Source organism: Lampetra fluviatilis, chromosome 54, assembly GCF_964198595.1.
Source record: "Lampetra fluviatilis chromosome 54, kcLamFluv1.1, whole genome shotgun sequence".
Taxonomy (NCBI): domain Eukaryota; kingdom Metazoa; phylum Chordata; class Hyperoartia; order Petromyzontiformes; family Petromyzontidae; genus Lampetra; species Lampetra fluviatilis.
The window spans coordinates 9,847,158-9,867,350 of NC_136328.1; the positions used below are offsets into that span (position 1 = coordinate 9,847,158).

At 53.4% G+C, this 20,193-nt stretch overlaps 1 protein-coding gene across 2 annotated transcripts in view; it reads left to right on the forward strand.

Moving 5' to 3' along the window:
- WFS1 (wolframin ER transmembrane glycoprotein) overlaps positions 1 to 11,311 on the forward strand; it is a 47,135-nt gene extending 35,824 nt beyond the window's left edge. For both annotated transcript variants that reach the window (XM_078879730.1, XM_078879731.1), the window contains exon 15: positions 9,711 to 11,311. In XM_078879730.1, coding sequence (XP_078735856.1) covers positions 9,711 to 10,109 — 399 coding nt within the window. In that variant the 3' untranslated portion in view covers positions 10,110 to 11,311. The remainder of the gene's footprint in view (positions 1 to 9,710) is intronic.
- Positions 11,312 to 20,193: the final 8,882 nt, after the last annotated feature.

Sequence of the window (20,193 nt, forward strand, 5' to 3'; positions counted from 1 at the left end):
GCAGGGGGCTGGGGGGGGTGCAGGGGGCTGTGGGGGGTGCAGGGGGCTGTGAGGGGTGCAGGGGGTGCAGGGGGGTGCAGGGGGCTGTGGGGGGTGCAGGGGGCTGGGGGGGGGGTGCAGGGGGCTGGGGGGGTGCAGGGGGCTGTGGGGGGTGCAGGGGGCTGTGAGGGGTGCAGGGGGCTGTGGGGGGTGCAGGGGGCTGGGGGGGGTGCAGGGGGCTGTGGGGGGTGCAGGGGGCTGTGGGGGGTGCAGGGGGCTGTGGGGGGTGCAGGGGGCTGGGGGGGTGCAGGGGGCTGTGGGGGGTGCAGGGGGGTGCAGGGGGCTGTGGGGGGTGCAGGGGGCTGTGGGGGGTGCAGGGGGCTGTGAGGGGTGCAGGGGGCTGTGAGGGGTGCAGGGGGCTGGGGGGGGTGCAGGGGGCTGTGGGGGGTGCAGGGGGCTGTGAGGGGTGCAGGGGGCTGGGGGGGGTGCAGAGGGCTGGGGGGGTGCAGAGGGCTGTGGGGGGTGCAGGGGGCTGGGGGGGTGCAGAGGGCTGGGGGGGTGTAGGGGGCTGGGGGGGTGCAGGGGGCTGGGTGCAGGGGGCTGTGAGGGGTGCAGGGGGCTGGGGGGGGTGCAGAGGGCTGGGGGGGTGTAGGGGGCTGGGGGGGGTGCAGGGGGCTGGGTGCAGGGGGCTGGGGGGGTGCATGGGGCTGGGGGGGTGTAGGGGGCTGGGGGGGTGCAGAGGGCTGGGTGCAGGGGGCTGGGGGGGTGCAGGGGGCTGTGAGGGGTGCAGGGGGTGCAGGGGGTGCAGGGGGGTGCAGGGGGCTGTGGGGGGTGCAGGGGGCTGTGGGGGGTGCAGGGGGCTGTGGGGGGTGCACGGGGCTGTGGGGGGTGCAGGGGGGTGCAGGGGGCTGTGAAGGGTGCAGGGGGCTGTGAGGGGTGCAGGAGGTTGTGAGGGGTGCAGGGGGCTGTGGGGGGTGCAGGGGGCTGTGAGGGGTGCAGGGGGTGCAGGGGGGTGCAGGGGGCTGTGGGGGGTGCAGGAAGCTGTGAGGGGTGCAGGGGGCTGTGGGGGGTGCAGGGGGCTGTGGGGGGTGCAGGGGGCTGTGAGGGGTGCAGGGGGCTGTGGGGGGTGCAGGGGGCTGTGGGGGGTGCAGGGGGCTGTGAGGGGTGCAGGGGGCTGTGAGGGGTGCAGGGGGTTGTGAGGGGTGCAGGGGGCTGTGGGGGGTACAGGGGGCTGGGGGGTGCTGGGGGCTGTGGGGGGTGCAGGGGGCTGGGGGGTGCTAGGGGCTGTGAGGTGTGCAGGAGGCTGTGAGGGGTGTAGGGGGCTGGGGGGGTGCAGGAGGCTGTGAGGGGTGCAGGGGACTGGGGGGGTGCAGCAGGCTGTGAGGGGTGCAGGGGGCTGGGGGAGGTGCAGGAGGCTGTGAGGGGTGCAGGGGGCTGGGGGAGGTGCAGGAGGCTGTGATGGGTGCAGGGGGCTGGGGGAGTGCAGGGGGCTGGGGGGGGTGCAGGGCAATCCCCTGAGCTAGTGGTTCTCAACTGGGGATACGCGTACCCCTGGGGATACGTGGGGTGATTTATAAACGTGTGAAATTATACCATATATGAGCACCATTGGTAAATAATCACGTATGAAGCTGCCAATATAAAATAACTACGATAAAATGTTTATCCATATGTAATATGAGCCTATGTCCGGCTCACTTGGTGATCGGCTCTGCCGGTCCTGCTTTACAGCCAATGGGGGGGAAGCCTGGGAGCATGACCCTGGCGTGATCGAGAGGTGCCAGCTAGGGAGATTGGTTCTGCTGGCTTTGGCCTCAGCCAATGGGAAAATAAGTCAGGGGCGTGGGCCCGGGAGTTGATGGGGAATCTAGAAGATTCGGCACAGGCTACCAAGGATTGGCTGGAGCGTACCACGTGACCCAGGCATTAAATAAGGGGAGAGATGAACGACACGTGGTCAGACGAGGAACGAAGGAAGGAAGGGGCCACGCGCGAGCGGGGCTCCGAGTGCCACGTGGCCGTGCGTCTCGCGTGGTCTGTCTGTCCACTTTCCGTTGCCTACCAGCAGCGGGGAGTAAATGTGAACTTGAGTCAATAAAAGGACCGATTCCAAAAGTCGTCTCCAAGACAATTATTACATTGGTGTCAGAAGTTCTTCTGGGACCGTTTGGACGATCTTCAAGATGTCCAAGCACCTCATAAAGAAGAACCCACCGGACCCTCCATCGGAGGAAGTAGTGGAGACGGACGAGGACGATCTGCTGGGAGCTACGGCTCCTCTGCCTCCGGCTGCTGCTCTCCTCGACGCCGCTCATCGCCGACAGGAGGAAGAAACGACCACCTCAAGGGCGAACGAAGGATGGCGGCTGATGGCGGAGCAGATCGAGTCGCTCCGCGCGATTTTGCTGAGTCTGGTGACGGCGGTCGCATCCTCAACGGCCCTGGGACGGCCGCCAGCGGTTCAGCTTAATGCCGAGGACCAAGATCTTCGGTGGGAATCGACGTCCGCCATTGCTCCTGCCACACGGGGGGAGGCCTCCATATTGGGCGGGGCGGCTGCGACGGAGCCGTTGGACGCCATCTTGTACGAGGCTGCCACCACGCGGCCACCGGACGCCATTTTGACGGAGACGCGCAGAACGCGGGAAGCGGAAATTGAGACGCTCGAGGCGTCTGCCTGCCACCGCGGACATCGTCTTCCACAGATTAAAGAATTTATCGCCGGGGGCGATTGGGGTGCTTTCACGTGGCGCTTCGAGTCGGCCTTTAGATCCGTTCGATGGACGGAGGCGGAGGCGCTGGAAGCGCTGCCCACGCTGCTGGATGATGTCTCCCTGGCGGTCTTCCGATCCATCCCGGCGACCAAGAAGAAGACGCATCGTGATGCTTTCACAGAGATGGCGGAGTTTTACGACCCGCCGACGGCGGCCACGAGAAAATGTATGTCACGTCGTCGAGGATCAGAGGAATCGCCTTTGGCTTACCGGGGGGTGCTGTTGGCGTTGGCCATGGCCGCCTACCCCGACTCGATGGCTGATCACCTCGATCCTCTCATTCTTTCCCGAATGCTGGAGCTGTCCCAAGAACTCAACATCTCGCTGCCGGTATGCGGCCATGAACCGCTTACATCGCGATGGGTGGCGCGCTGCTTGGACGCTAAATTCAACCTCAAGCGCTGGGATCAGATGGCGGCATGGACGAGCAAACCAGAAATAGACGGCCCACCCTTGGGGTGGTCTCCACGGCGGGTCGTCCACTGCTCCGATGACTCCGGCGACGAAGAGGTGGTGGCTGCTGTTCCGCACTGGATCCCGAGACGACGGCTGCGCGACCAGCGTGGTGACTACGCAGGTCGACCACGTGCAGGGGCCAGGACGACCGACCGCCGGCCGACGATGGCCACGTGTTTTAAGTGTGGCCGACGGGGCCATTTTGCCCGCGACTGCCGCTGCCGACCTCTGCCTTCGCCGCTTCCGCCGAGTGGACCTCCATCTCCTCCACCGGGTGCGGATCCACGACACCCTCGGGCGAGTCGGCACAAATCGGACACCCGGCAGGTCTTGTCACATCATTCATCCACTCGCACACATAGTTGCGCTTCAAATGATAAATGTTGTACATCTGTGTCATTGCCACGCTCTACTACACAATGGAAAAAATTGGCTCGTAGGGTTGTGGCCGCTGCGTCGGGCTCATCGACGGTACGGGGTAGCATCGTTGGGATCGACGTCCGTATTTTGGTGGACACTGGCGCGTCTGCCACCATCATTTCCGATGTCATTTTTCATCTCTTGTCTATTCCCACGTCACGAATCCGCCGGGTTACTGACGCGTGCGTAGCTGCAAATGGGGGTAGCATGGGTATTTTCGGGCAAATCGATGTGCGCATTGCTATCGGTAATATTACCGCGAAAGGACCAGTATTAATTTCTCGCTCACTGGCCGTCCCATGCCTTTTAGGCACCGATTTCTTGCGCCGCATGCCACTTAAGATACTTGTCGACCAAGATTGTTTAGAAATGCCAGGAGGTCATAGGATGTCGTTCCTGCCTTCCCTGCTGGCCCGTTCGCCCCCGGGTAACGCAGTTAACGCCATGGTCGCTGCCACGGTAGAGGTTCCGTCAGGCTCGCAGATGCTTATTCCGCTGCGTTACCGAAAACCTTTTCATGCTAAGGATGGTGCGACGGGTGTGCTGTTATCCCCGTCGAATTCGGTGGCTAAATCTTTTTCCCTGGTAGCGGCTCAAACGATCGTTCGGCAGGGTCAGGCCCCGTTCATACAGGTGTTGAATGGTGGCCCGGACCGGGTCGTTGTTCCGGCTGGATCGGTATTGGCTCACGCCACTACCGATTTCACCAGCTTTGACGGTAAACCACCAACTAAAACACCCACCGATGGACCGCCACGCGATCGTTCACAGGAAAGGTGGATCGCGGATTTGTGCGGGGAAAATTTATCTTTGTCGAACACGCAAAAGACTGCTTTGCATTCATTGTTGTTACAGTATGCTGACATTTTCAGTAAAAATGATTTGGATCTCGGACATACCTCGCTTTTGTCGCACCATATTGACACCGGTGCGACGCCTACGATTTGTATGCACCCGCATCGCATAAGCCCTGCTGAAAGGGAATACGTGCGCGGCGCGGTAGACGAAATGTTGGCGGCGGATATTATTTCGCCGTCCAACAGTCCTTGGGGCGCGCCGGTGGTACTGGTTAAGAAAAAAGATGGTGGAACGAGATTTTGTGTAGATTTCCGGCAGTTGAATAAGATATCCGTGGCGGACGCATACCCCTTACCACGGATGGACGACTCATTGGACGCTTTATCAGGGGCAAATTTCTTCTCCACCCTCGATCTGTCGTCGGGCTTTTGGCAGCTTCCCCTCGATGACGCGTCGAAACCCAAAACGGTGTTCCGCACGCCACAAGGCCTCTTTGAGTTTAACCGCTTACCTATGGGCTTGAATGCGGCACCGGCGACGTTCCAACGCCTGATGGAACTGGTGCTGGCGGGATAGCAGTGGGAAACATGCCTCATATATTTGGACGATATCGTTTTCAGCCGCACGTTCGAGGAACACCTCCAACGCCTGGAGACTGTCTTTCAGAGGATGCGTTCGGCTGACCTAAAATTTAAACCAAAGAAATGCCACCTTTTGCAACGCTCCGTCCGATACTTGGGTCACATCGTCAGTTCGGACAGCGTGTCCACTGACCATCAGAAAACGAAATGTGTCCGAGAGTGGCCCACACCCACTTCGGTGGGCGACGTTCGGCGCTTTATTGGGTTTGCATCCTACTATCGCCGTTTTGTTAAGAAATTCGCGACACTGGCTAAACCACTGCATGTTCTGACGGGGAAAAATCAGAGGTTTAAATGGGGTCCGGAGGAGGAATGCTCTTTTCACTCTCTTCGGGATCACCTCGCCACGGCGCCTACGCTCGACTACCCAGACTTTTCCCAGCCGTTCATCCTTGACACGGATGCTAGCGATATCGGCATCGGGGCCGTTTTGTCGCAACGTAAAGACGGAGTCGAACGAGTGGTTGCATACGGCAGCAGGGTTCTATCCCCTGCCGAAACACGATACTGCGTGACGAGGCGGGAACTTTTGGTGATCGTACATTTTGTCCGGCAGTACCGGCCGTACCTGTATGGAAGGAAATTCCTCGTTCGCACTGATCACGCGGCTTTGCAATACTCGTTAAAATTGGACCAACCATCAGGCTAATTGGCTCGGTGGTTGGAATCGTTACAGGAATTTTCCTTCGATATCACGTACCACAAGGGTGCTCGCCATGGCAACGCGGACGCGCTCTCCAGGTTACCACCCATTCCTCCATGCGCCTGTCTGACGGGTATGCACCGCTGTGCAGCGCTGCCTACCTCGCCCTGTCTGGTTATGGGAGCGATGTCGAACGAGGACGGCCAGGATGTGCCAGTGGATACTGATGATACCCTGCGGCTGCCGCACTCGGTGTGGCTACGCGAGCAGGAGGCCGATACCTCTCTGGCTCCACTGCGGAAACTAATCGGGAAACCGGGGGCTCATCTGACGGGATGGAAATGGCAGATGTTCCGGGGCCGGGCGGGACTATTGATGTGTACCGATGGATTGTCTGACCGATCAGGCCTGGTCGTTACTACATCCCTTCGCCATGACCTGCTCCGCACTCTGCACGCTGACAAATTAATGCACCTCGGCGTGCAGAAGACTTTGGCCGCAATTCAGAAAGATTTATTTTGGCCCGGCATGACGGCAGACGTTAGCGACTTTGTCCGGTCATGCCATGATTGTGCAAAAAGGAAACCGCCTCGGCAACATTATGTGCCGCCACTACGTTCGATTGAGGTATCCCGTATCAATGAACTAGTTGCTCTGGACATCCTGGGGCCGTTCCCTCCATCGGCTAGGGGTAACAAATACCATTTGGTCGGGGTCGAATATTTTTCTCGATGGCCTATGGCCTGGCCTCTGCCTGACCAAACGGCCGCTTCCATCACTGATGCTTTCTTGAATGGTTATGTCATGGATAAAGGAGCACCCGAAAGGCTGCTCACAGATCAGGGACGTAACTTCTCCAAATTGCTCAAGGATGTTTGCGCTGCGCTGGGCACAAAGAAAATCCGCACTTTCTTCTCCACGGCAACCACCTCCTGCAGATCGGGCGGCAAGGCAACCATGCGCGGGAAGCGAAGAGGGTCCCGCGTCGCGTACGCGGTCGAAATCTCTTCCGTTTCGATAGCATTGATTGCCTTACAGTCCTTTCCCTGTTGTTACTGCGCTACAGGGGCGCCCTAATGTGTGTCTGTTATTCATGGGTGATTTATTTTTATTTTTTTCGGCGCATAGACGCCTGTTTCACCCCTTTCCTTGTTAATGCGTCTTAGACGCCCTAATAATCTACTTAATTGGATCGGCTTGTCACCCTTTTCCCAGCCGAGACGGCTGACTTTTACACCGGGGGGGGGGGGGGGGGGTAATGTAATATGAGCCTATGTCCGGCTCACGTGGTGATCGGCTCTGCCGGTCCTGCTTTACAGCCAATGGGGGGCAATGGGGGGGAAGCCTGGGAGCATGGCCTTGGCGTGATCGAGAGGTGCCAGCTAGGGAGATTGGTTCTGCTGGCTTTGGCCTCAGCCAATGGGAAGATAAGTCAGGGGCGTGGTCCCGGGAGTTGATGGGGAATCTAGAAGATTCGGCACAGGCTACCAAGGATTGGCTGGAGCGTACCACGTGACCCAGGCATTAAATAAGGGGAGAGATGAACGACACGTGGTCAGACGAGAAACGAAGGAAGGAAGGGGCCACGCGCAAGCGGGGCTCCGAGTGCCACGTGGCCGTGCGTGTCTCGTGGTCTGTCTGTCCACTTTCCGTTGCCTACCAGCAGTGGGGAGTAAATGTGAACTTGAGTCAATAAAAGGACCGATTCCAAAAGTCATCTCTAAGACAAGTATTACACATATGTAATGCGAGCAAGGACAGGGTTGTTGCCGGCCTCCACGCCGCTCACACGCGCCGGTGTATTGAGAGCGTGTGGGAGGGGCCACTGCTCACCTCGCTCCAATGGGAGCGGGGTGAACGGGGGGGCGGAGGCAGAGGCAGGATGGAAGGTTGAGTTGGGTCACGTGGGAGAGGGGGATATAAGAGGAGGGCCGGAAGGAGAAGGGGAAGAGAGAGTGAGAACCAAAGAGGGATCCACGCAGGAGGGTGGAAGGAGCCGTGGCGCCATTGCCACGTGGTCGAGAAGGGATAGGCGCCCACGGGAAGGCAGCGTGCTTGGGGAGCGGCCAGACAGGGGAGCGTGCGGGATCGCACGGAGAGAGAGGCAGGGGAGCATGTGGGATCGCACGGAGAGAGACACAGAAGGGAGCGTGTGCGGAGTACCCGAAGGGCGGTGTGGCCGGGCCGGGTAAGGGAGAGCACACGGAAGGGAGCCAGGTGACGGCGTGGGCGAGAGCCACAGGGGAGCATGCGCGGGGCGCACGGACGTGCGGAAGGCGAGGCCGGAACGAGGAACAGCGGGTGCGTGGAAGAACCCAATAAAGGACACGGAGAACAACGAAGTGTGAAGGAGTCCTTTATTACACATATGGTAACCTCGAACGATATAAAACACATTCCTGCGGAGGGAGCTGGTAGGAACGTTGGGTTGCTCGGTCAATGGCCAGGGTGAACGGCGGGTTGGTGTATTCTGCAAATATGCCCGACTCTGAGGGCGGGCACAAGCCGGCGTGAGTAGGTTAAACGTTGACCTTTATCAGGACACCACGGGGTGACCAGCAGAGGTCGCAATCGGGTACCCGATACCCGTACCCTACCCGATACCCAGCTACCCGTACCCGGCCGGGTTGCTAAATTAGAAGTTAAGTGTGAAATTTGAAAAAACACAGACACGAAGACCGATACACACTTAACTTTGGAAGAACGTAATCAACCAGGCTATGCGTTAATTGTGTGTTGACTGACCCTCTGTGTTGCATTGCATTACATTTCGAAATTTTTGCTAGGTTAGTTAATTTAGTGTGTCTCTCTCCCTGCCTCCTAATTTTTTCAAGCTTTCGTACCGTACCACTCATCGTGCTACTCATTGACATGCTAATTTCTCTAACCCCTCTCTCTCCGCCCCTGCCCCCCTCTCTCAAGCTGTTTACACCTTGCAACTCACCGTTTCCACTCATGGACATGCTAATTTCTCTAACCCCTCCCTCTCTCCCCGCCCCCGCCCCCCTTTCTCTATTTAAGGCCTCGACACAGAGGCGTAGTTTCTCTTTGTGCCTATGTTTGCTCTCTCTCTATGTATCTCTGTTATATCTGTCTGCTTATATGTCTGTCTATGTTTCTGGTTCTGTGTTTAATCTCTCTCTCAAATTTAGCATTCTCAGGAAGAACGTAATCAACCAGATAGGGTGTTGACTGTTATGTTATCCGACTCTCTGTTGTATTACATTACATTTCTAAGTATACTAGATTTGTGTTTCTATTTAATTTATACCTGATGATGATTGCTTGTGTTGCAATCGAAACGTCGTATGCTAGTATTTAATTTAATTTATTATTTTATCTTTATACGTGACTTTACCGAAAGAACCAAAGAATGAATCAAAACCCGTTTGCGACCTCTGGTGACCAGCCCCTCCCCACCCAGCCCCACCCCTCCCACCCCCCACCCAGCCCCACCCTCCCCACCCAGCCCCATCCCACCCAGCCCCACCCTCCCCACCCAGTCCTTCCCCACCATCCCCACCCAGCCCCTCCCTCCCCACCCAGCCCCTCCCTGCACGACGGACGGACACAATAATCCCCTGTGGGCTGGTGGAACTAGTGAGTTCCTACCAGTAATGCTTTTCTGGACTTATTGATCGTGAACAATGTGGGCTACAAGAGGAACCAGCGAGGGTGAACAAATTACGTAATTTCTTGAGGATAGATTGAAATATTGATGTTCATTATTCATAAATGTATTTCTCAGAACCATGTTGGGTCAGGCAAGGGGGTGGTACTCGGTTGAATAAAATTAAACAATGGGGGGTACTTTAGCCAACAAAAGTTGAGAACCACTGCCTTAGGCATCTCTGCATGAGACCTCACAGCAGTTGAATACAGGGAGAGTGGTGGCTTTAGCGATGTCCACTCTGCGACAGGGGGATATGATGCGCGCTCTGTCTCCCCCTCCTCCTCACCACTCTTTTCTCTACCTCTCTCTCCCACCACCCCCGGTAGAAATTTGACCGCTACAAGTTTGAGATCACGGTGGGAATGCCGATACCGCCTAAAAACGGCGCCACCACCGCCAGCAACAACAACCAGCCCAACCTGGCGGAGGAGGACCCCACCAAGGATGTGGTGCTGCGCGCCAGCGGTGAGTTCCGTGCGGCGCTGCTGCCCCTGAAGCAGGGCAGCGTAATCGAGTTCAGCACGGTGCTGGAGGGGCGGCTGGGCAGCAAGTGGCCGGCGTTCGAGCTGCGCGCCCTGCGCTGCCTCAGCTGCATACGGAGGCTGGAGCCGGCGGCTACGTCGGCGCGCCAAGAGAAGGTGGAGCGGGATTGGCGTGCCGCCCTGCGCAGCGCCCTACGGTTCGCCTTCGACTTCTTCTGCTCGCCCGTGCTCTCTGCCGCGTGACACTAAGGTCACCACCATGACTGTGGTGATGATGTCGGTGGTCGAGTGGGTTAGCGAGTGGGTTGGTGGGTGAGTGGTTGAGCGAGTCGGTGGGTGGGCGAGTGGGTGGGCAAGTGTGTTAGTGAGCGAGTTTGTGGGCAGGTGGGTGAGTAGGCGTGTGAGTGAACGGGCGGGGGGGAGGGGGTGAATGGTTGGGTGGGTGTGTGAGTGAGAGTGATTAGGTGAGTGAGCAAGTGGGTTAGTGAGTAAGTGCGTGGGTGAGTGTATGGGTGAGTGAATGGATGAGTGGGTTGTTGAATGAGTGGGCGGGGCACTGCGGTGGTGAGATATTATCTCCCTCTTGGTGTACAGGATGTCGTGGGTTGGATTCCAACCCTGACGCCTGTATTTGTGGAGTTTGCATGTTCTCCCCATTGTAGCTTGCGTTTTTCTCGGGGTCCTCCGGTTTTTCCCGCCACAATTAGAAATATGCGTTTAGAGTATTTGGCTGCAATCCATTTCCACGTAATAAACCACTTGGTTGAGCTATAATTTGTGAAAAAGAGCTAATGGCTCTAGGCTTTACTTGGTAAAATATAAATACTTTTAGTTTTAATAGTTTTAGTGTGTGGGTGAGTGCATGAGTGAGTGAGCGATGCGGTGAGTGGGTTTGTAAGTGTGTGGGTGAAAGAGTGAGTAGGTGGTTGAGTTAGTTGGTGAGTGAGTCAATATTTGGCCGTGTTTGTGAGTGTGGAGTGCCAGCCTTAATAAATTCTCACAAACAGCACTTAACCATCATGGGATCTCCTTTGCCAGTACCAAAATATACTAATAAGGTTTTTCCCCTTTTTTCTGGCAACAAAACTGACACCTTTTGAAAGGAATCATGCTTACATTAACAATACCTGCAGTCAAATGCAATATCAGAGTATTGTTTTTTGTTTGCATTTGACTGCAGGTATTGTGGTTAATGTAAGCATGATTCCTTTCAAAAGGTGTCAGTTTTGTTGCCAGAAAAAAGGGGAAAAACCTTATTAGCACTTAACCAGTCTGTAAGCCTACAAGGTTGAATGCAGATGCGAATTACATCAACCCATGGCCCGAATGATCATATTGTAGCTGCTGGTGATGTTGCAGCTCATGATGATGTTGCAAATGCTGACTTGATGTGATGCGCACAACCGCAATAAAGCTGCCCGTTGCACAATCGGCACGACCTTCAAGGATCGCTCTTACAGTCTCACCATCACCAGCATCGTGTGGCTCTTGCCTAAGCGGAGATCATGGGCCTCTGCGCGCGCCCCACGATGCAACCACCCGGCACCTCAGCCCAGCGCCGAGATCAACGACTCCGACGGCTCCCCAGCTGAGCCGCCTCGCCAGAGACTCAAACCTCTTTCTGCATGGGGCTCCTGTCTCCCATCTGCTTCGCAGCAGGGCATGGTGGAGATGGTGGCAATGATGTTGGTGATTGTGGTGATAACAGTGGTGTTGGCGATGATTGTGGTGGTTATGGTGGTGGTAATGCTGGTGATGGTAATGATGGAGGTAGTGTGCACGTGATGGGACCGTAGGCATCCATCGTCTCAAGTTTGCCGAAGCTAAGTTCTTTAATATTTGAAGCATTTCCACATCACATTAAATTTTTTCCTGTGATAATGTGAATGTGCGTGTCTTCGTGGTTGCATCTGCCAGTCATCTCAGTCAACCCATGGCACCTGGGTCTGTTCTGCCAGCAGGCCTGAGACACTTTACGTGGCCTCAAAGTGCATCTAGCGTGGCACAAGTGCCATGATGACGTCACCGCCACTTAGTGGTGAAGGGGATTGTGAATTTTTTGTTATTAACATTATTTCATGTTTTTTTAAGTTTGTCGGTTTTAACGGGGTTTTTGGTGCGTTTTGTGACCGTTAGGATATTAATTTTAACATTCTTGTTTGTGAATTTGTATTTGCGTCAATATTTGTGTTTTGTATTTGTGTGTGCGTGTTTATGTGTGCATGTTATATTTAATAAGGGGAGCGTGAGTGTAGCAGTTAGGGCGCTGCGTTACGAACCTGACGGCTTGAGTTTGATTCCCGCTCACGGCCAACAGCATTGACGATTATCTGAATGGGCCCTGGACCTTACCCTGGCCGCCTCAAATGATTATTTCGTGTGGTGTGTAAAATATCGCCACTGGGGAGACAAAGGCGGTCGTGCGTAGTGCTGGCCACCCACCCCCATGCGTACCGTACTTCATCGGTACTCGCTAACAACATTTGCCCCAACAGTCTGTTAAGGCTATTCAGGGGATCTTTGTCTTTGTTGCATTAAATGTGGAGTACACTGTACACTAGTATTATAGTGGGATGTTAAGTGGGTATAGTGTAGTGTACAGTGTGGTGTATGTATGTTAAACTTATTTCGCACCGTGCGTAGCCAACCGTGGTAATCGGTGGTGCAGGGGAAAGACAACAAACTAAACGCAATAAGCAGTTCTAAAGAAATGAGTTTGCAGTCTAGATTTAAAAGTGCATCGCTCCTGTTGCTTCCGAATATCGGAAGGAAAGAGCGTTCCAGACGGCCGCAGAAGCCCATCTCAAAGCACTGCTGGATGCAGTGATCATCTTCGTTCGATGACTAGCTGGTTTATGCTCCTTGACGAGATCAGTAAGGTATTGTGATTCATTTGTGGCAAGCACTTTATGTGTAATGAGTACAACCTTATAATGTATTCGCAGCTCTGTGAGCACTGGATGGACGTCGTCAGACCTTGCATTTCCCGTCGCGACATGTCCAAAAACATTTTTTTACACACTGCAGCTTGGTAATGTTTTTGCCAGACATCAATACTATGCTACACGCCACCGTGTTGGCTATGTCATGACTCAACAGTGATCGAATGTGTCGTAGAGCCCTGATATGAAAATTACAGGACCAGACTCCATTTTTAATGTGATGCTCACACGACAGATGAGTAGAAAACGGATACACAATTTTATTTGCCTGAGTGCCATCCAACAAAACCACCGATTTTCATGGATTAAGCAGCGTCTTGTTTCGTTAAAACCACGTGCACCGTTATGAAATCTCGTGGAGGATCGCTCCACGAAACAAAATTGTTTCGCTGTTCGGTTCGCAAGTACGAGCGAACGTTCACAAATCGGATGGTTAAAACACAACATCTTATGGCCATTCATAAGTGTGTATGTTTGTAATTCGGATGTTGGTAAGTCGGGGAGTGCCTGTGTTTCACCTCTTGAATCTATTATCCCATCTGTGTTTCTCAGAATTTCTTGACTGATACCCAAATATTCTCCTTTCCTTCATTTGCCCCTGGACCGTTCCTCTCGTATCTCCTCCTGTCTGGCTGCTATCCAGCCTAGATGGTGTGGCACTCTCTCTATCTACATCCTTTCAAAACATCAATCATTTTACATCTGTAATAATCCTTCAAGAGACGGCTTCGGAATCGGTCCTTTTATTTCCACTCCACAGTACACTTTGCTCACTCACTCTCCGTTGCTGGCAGACAACGGAGAGAGGACAGACCACGCACTAAGTCCCCACCGCGCACGTGGCAACCCCAGCCCCCGTCCGCGCGTGACCCTGCTCTTGTCAGTTTCAGTCTGCTCTCGATCGTTCTCCTCCACTCGCTCTTAATACCTTCGTCACGTGGTTCCCCCAGCCAATCGTTCATGGACAGCTTCGACCATTCTCGATGGTTCCCTGTCAATCCCGGGACCACGCCCCTCATCCGGCTCCCCATTAGCTGGGGCCCCGAATGGCTAGGCCAATCACTCCTGATGACCTGTCGTGATGACGCATGGGCCATGGTCCCTATCTCAACCCTTATTGGCTACAAGCAGGACCGGCAAGCCAATCCCCACGTGAACCCTCTATGGCTGTTATTACACATCCTTTCATTCTCCCATCCAAACCATCTTCCCTCCTCTCTCTCCTGTTTTCTCTATCCTCAACTTTGATGTCACCTTTGACTCTTCTCTCACTTTTTCAATCCACAGCTCCACTACTACTTGCATCTGTTGCTTTCATTTATTAAACAGGAAAATCAGGGGAGGAGGGGGGAAGGCGGGGAGAGGCAAGAATACTGCACCGAAGGGGTTTTTACCTGCCACCATGAGGGGTGGACAGTCCTCTACTCGGGGCAGGAGACTGCCAAACAACAGGGCGTGGCTCTTCTTTTGAACAAAAGAATGAAGGGGGCGTGGGAGCGTGGCGGTGAGGTGTGGGAAGCTGTAAGCCCCAGTATACTTTAGCTCGCCTTCCCATAAACCGGAGGCGAGGAGTGGTGGTCGTGGTTACTTATGCCCCCACCGAAGACGAACATCCGTGGAGGGATGCAGGCAAAGCCGATGAGTCAGATGCCTTCCATGACCTCCTGTCACAGGTACTGGCTAAAGTGGCCACTCGGGACAGAGTCATCTTGTTGGGTGACTTCAATGCCCGAGTTGGTCATGATGCTGGCACCTGGTCTGGAGTGATTGGAAGGCATGGGCCAGATCAGCTCAATAACAACGGTAGGAGGCTGCTAGATTTTTGTGCAGCCCATGCGCTTGTAATTACCAACACGCTCTTCCGACATCGGCACATCCACACAATATCATGGATACATGCCGTGTCCAAGCAAGAACATCTGCTGGACTACATAGTGACGGACCAGCGGATGCGAGCCCATGTCCTTGACACCAGGACCTACCGTGAAGCTGATCTGCCCTCTGACCATCGACTAGTCATCTGTAAGATGCACCTGCCATTCTTCCACTCCTTTGGTGGGTGTACACCCAGGACCCCATTCCAACCTAAAGTGGCCTGGTCTCATATTCTTAGGTTTTTTCGGTAAAGTCACGTAGGTAAAAAAATTTAAATTAATTAAAATAAAAATCACGACGTTTCGGAGGAAACACAAGCTTCCGTCTTCAGGCGGAACCGTCACAGCACGCTTGCTGTGTCGTCCCCCACGCTTGCTGTATTGATACAGCGAGCGTGCTGTGACGGTTCCACCTGAAGACGGAAGCTTGTGTTGCCTCCGAAACGTCGTGATTTTTTATTTTATTTTTATAAATTTTTATTTTTTACCTAAGTGACTTTACCGAAAAAAACCTAAGAATATGAATCCTTGCAGTCACGAAAGCTTCAAATCTAAAATGGCCTGGTCTCATCTGATGAAAGTTGCAAGCGAGAATTTCATCATCGCTTGCAGCTGTGGTTGGCATCATCCCCCACTCCTGATGTCGAGGGTAAATGGGCGAGCTTTAGGACTGTGACTCATGCAGCTTCAATGGCTGCTTTGGGTACGCGGTCCAGACCTCCCCAGAAACCCTGGCTGACAGAGGAGGTGTTCAGGATAGTTGAGAAAAAGTGACAGGCGCACTCTCATCGGCTACAGCATCCCACGTCAGAGAATGAGGAGGTTTACCGCAGCCTTCGCTCGGAGGTTCGGAGAGTCGTAAGGCGCTGCAAGGATGGGTGGTGGTCGCGGGTTGCTGAGGAGATGGAGTCTGCCTCAGTGGTCCGCGATCACAAATCACTATTTAACTCCATCAAAAAAGTAACCTGCAGCGCCACACCTATTACCATCATTATGGGGAAAAACGGTGAACCAATCTCCGACCCCCAGGAACAGGTTTGCAGATTTGCTGAGCATTTCTGTGAGGTCCTGGGGGAGGGGAAATCCCTCAGCCAGGAAAACATGGCACAAAGTGGGGATAACCCTGCTGAGGCTGCGGTGCCTCTATTGGAAGTCACCCCCTGTGAGTGGCTGGCTGAGGTGCCATCTGTTGAGGAAGTACTGAAGGCGATCCGGAGTCTGAGACCAGGAAAGGCACCGGGCAGAGAAGATCTCCCAAGTGAAATGCTGAGGGAGGGTGGCGTTTGTGCACATACTGCCCTATATGACATCATAACAACAGTCTGAACCACTGGATGGGTTCCGCAGGATTGGAAGGATGCCCTTCTTAAAGAGAGGGACCGCATAGACTGTAACAACTACAGGGGAATCTCACTCAGTGTGCCGGGAAAGGTCCTGGCAAGGATTATTCAACATCGCCTTGCTAGGCACGCTGAGGAGAGGCTTGCGGAGCCCCAATGCGGTTTCAGGAAAGGGCGGTCCTGCACAGATGCCATATTTTGTCCGTTTGCTACAGCAAAGGTGTAGGGAATTCCAACAAGACCTACATCTCTGCTTTATTGACCTGGTCAAGGCCTATGATACCATCAGTAAGCCTGGGCTCTGGGTTGTTATTCGTGCTTTCGGAGTCCCTGACCCTCTGCTCACGATCATTAAGGACCTTCATAATGGTGAGCGGGCACGGGTAAAACTACGTGGCCGGGAGTCAGAGCCTTTCCCTGTACACCTTGGGGTGCGACAGGGATGTCCTCTGGCTCCGACATTATTTAACATCTATTTTGACCACGTAGTTCGTGAAGCCTTCAATAGCTGTACCGGGGGAATTCCCATTTGGTACAGATATAATGGGAGGCTGATCGATGCCCGGGTGCGATCAAGGGATGGCTCCCTATTGGTCAACCACGTTATGTATGCTCATGATTTGATAATAGCTGCTCATTCAGAAGACGAGTTGGAGACGCTGCTGCTGAGACTGGAGCGTGCCACTAAGAGGTGGGGCCTTACCATCAGCCCCACCAAAACTAAGCACCTGCCTGGGTATTTTGTACCATCGGACACTCCACCCCCACAACTCCCAATCGGTGATGGGGCAGTAGTGGAGAGAGTGGAGAGTTTCCCATACCTGGGCAGTGTGCTTATGACCTACAGTTTAACAGCAGAGGTCTCACTCCGAATCAGTCGACCGGCAATGTATTTTCATCGGCTGCGTAACGCTGTGTGGAAGCTACCTGGTCTGTCGCTCCGCATGAAGCATCAGGTCTTCTCGGCCACATCAGGTCTTCTCTACGCTTGCGAAACGTGGACCCCCCTAATGGAGCATCTTCGCCGGTTGGAAACATTTAGGCTGGCCTGCCTACGATCCATCCTGGGTTTAACCTGGCTGGATTGTGTGAGGAGCTCACAATTCCTTGAAATATCTGGGCAAAGTCCCATCGGTGAGCTCCTCCGGCAGGCAAGGCTGCGTTGGCTGGGTCATGTAGCCCGCATGCCCAGCCATCGCATGCCTAAACAGCTTTTGTTCGGCCGGATCGAGGGGGCTAAACGGGCGCGGCATGGGCTAGAGAAGAGATGGAGTGATGTGGTACAGGAGGACGTGGAGCTGAGTGGACTTGCCGATGACTGGTACCAGCGGTGTCAAGATCGGCCTCTGTGTAGGAGGCTCGTGAAGGGCACTACTGGGCAGTTGGAGGCAGTCGCCCTCCAACAACAACGGAGGGCGGAGGAGCAACGCTCACAACAACGAGCACAGCAAGTTGGCACAGTCGGGGGCAAAGGTGGTGCATCAGCCAGTCATCTCGGTCATCTCAGTCAGTCGACCCGTGGTACCTGGGTCTGCCCCGTGACCTCCTGCCAGCGGGCGTTCGACACTTAACGTAGCCTCAAGGTGCACATGGCCTGGCACAAGCGTCGTGGTGATGTCACTGCCACTTATTGGCGAATGGCGGTTGTTGTTGCAGGGTTGTGGGGACCGGTAGCATAGTGGTTAGCGGACTACGCTATCAGCCTGGCGACCCGAGTTTGAATCCCGCTCACGGCCAACACCAGTGATGACTATCTGAACCGGTCCTGGGCATCCCCTAGGTCGACTCAGCCTCAAATGAGTACTTGGTATGGTTTGTAAAAATCGCCACGAGGGAGACAAACGCGACCGGGATTGGTTTTGCTCCCCACCCATTAATTCCGTGTCGGCCTTCATAGGTGCTCGCTAACGGCACTTGCCCCAAAAGTCGCTTGAGGCTATACAGGGGATCTTTGTCTTGTATACAAAGTAAAGCCCATCATCTGCGTAGCGAGGTGACTGGTGCACCACACCCACATCCCACACCACCAATTGTTCCGGCGGGTTACATAAGGATTCAGCAACAGTGAGTTTCTCGGAACAGCGTGTGTTTTCACAAGTGTGCCGGGAGAGGGGAGGGATTTAAATTAGGGATGGCCACACATAAGTCACGTGATTTAACGGAGACTTCAGCTGGTTAATTAGTTTATAAATAATGTTTAATGTACAAAAATCTTGCTTCATGTACAAATAATATTTACACAGTAATAAATAACATAATATGTGCACAGTTTAACACGTAAGATTTCACAACCAATATTCATAATATAGGTGTTTTGGGTTCGATCACGTAAATATAAATGTGTCGTAAATGTAATCGGTAGAAATTGTTTTTATTTTTTATTTCAATAGATTTTGTGATTAGTATTGGCTAGTATTAAGACTAAAATTACACGAAAACATATTAAAGACCCGTTTGCGACCCTGGTGCGTTTATAAATAATGTTTAATGTACAAAAATCTTACTTCATGTACAAATAATATTTACACAGTAATAAATATATGTGCACAGTTTAACACGTAGGATTTCACGACCAATATTCATAATATAGTTGTTTTGGGTTCGATCACGTAAACATAAATGTGTCTAATAGGGTTTTTCCCCCTTTTTTCTGGCAACAAAACTGACACCTTTTGCAAGGAATCATGCTTATATTAACGACAATACTTGCAGTCAAATGCAAACAAAAAACAATACTCTGATAATTTATGCATTGTCTTTGAAACTGATTGGTCCACACCAGAGACAGCTTTCTTTAGAGCCTATTAGTATATTTTGGTACTGGCAAAGGAGGTCCCATGATGTAGCTGCTCACCCCGAGCTCTCATTACTCTGGTAGTGCGTTGTCTTTGAACTGTGCGCCTTTTTGTGTCATCTGGTCGAACACCATATGAGACTAGGCTCTAAAGAAAGCTGTCTCTGGTGTGGACCAATCAGTTTCAAAGACAATGCGAAGAGCGTCTTGACAAAATAATTTGCATATCAAGAGGAATTTAGCATATTTATGGGAAATGCAGATATGCGATTAGCACTACTTGTGAAATGCGTAGGAGGTTTGGCGAGGGGTTTAAAGTCATTATGTCCATGCATTATGCAGGATTAGCAGCATCAAAGGGAGGGAGTAAGGTCAGAATTAATAAAGGGAAGGAATGTTAATAATATGGCGCCGCAGCAACTAATATGCTTATTGACTATACCTTGTCATATTACACTATGTTTTATTCTACCGACTCAACTGTATAGCACACTGCTATATATTCACTATAAAATTACGATACTATATATTACTTTATACATTGTATTAAACATTACACTTTAATGCTATTTATTATTATATAATATGCTATACACTATACCATAAACCGTCGCGTGAAAGGTACTAAGAGAAAGCAACGAAATATGTCAATGGGAGAATGGTGGTAGAAAGCTTGCAGCGGAGCAAAGAATCCATTCTCTGCGGAGTGCATATCAAGAGGAATTTAGCATATTTATGGGAAATGCAGATATGCGATTAGGAGGATTGGCGAGGGGTTTAAAGTCATTATGCCCATGCATTATGCAGGATTAGCAGTATCAAAGGGACCGCGCGCAACTCCGAGGGTCGGGACAGGAGTGCACCGTGGCGAGCCTGATCCCGGACGAGGAGGAGGAGGATGAGGAGGAGCCCGCCAGCCCAATAAGGAGACGGGCAAGAGAGCCCAAGAGACCCCGCGAGACAACCCCGGGGTGGGTTGCCGGGTTACAGGCCAGCATGGGAGATATGATAACCCAAGTAGGTGAGAGGGTAACCAAAGTAGGTGAGAGGGTAACCCAAGTAGACGACAAAATGAGCCGATGTATGACCAAGCTGCAGTCCTCCTTTGAGACCATCCAATCCGAGGTGGGGGAGCTAACTGGAAGGGTAGCCAGACTAGAAGCAGGGTCTGGGCAGCGACATACTGGGGGGAGAGGAAGCGGGCAAGGGGCCCACTACAGAGCCGCATGTTATATGTGCGACCGTCGAAGGCACCTCATAAGAGATTGCCCTGAGCTCGCCCGTTCTAGGCAGGCGCGGGGGTTAAACTCCAACGCCCCCTAGAACGCGGACCAACTAGGGGTGCAACCGACGGGAACTGGTGGCGGGAATCACGGG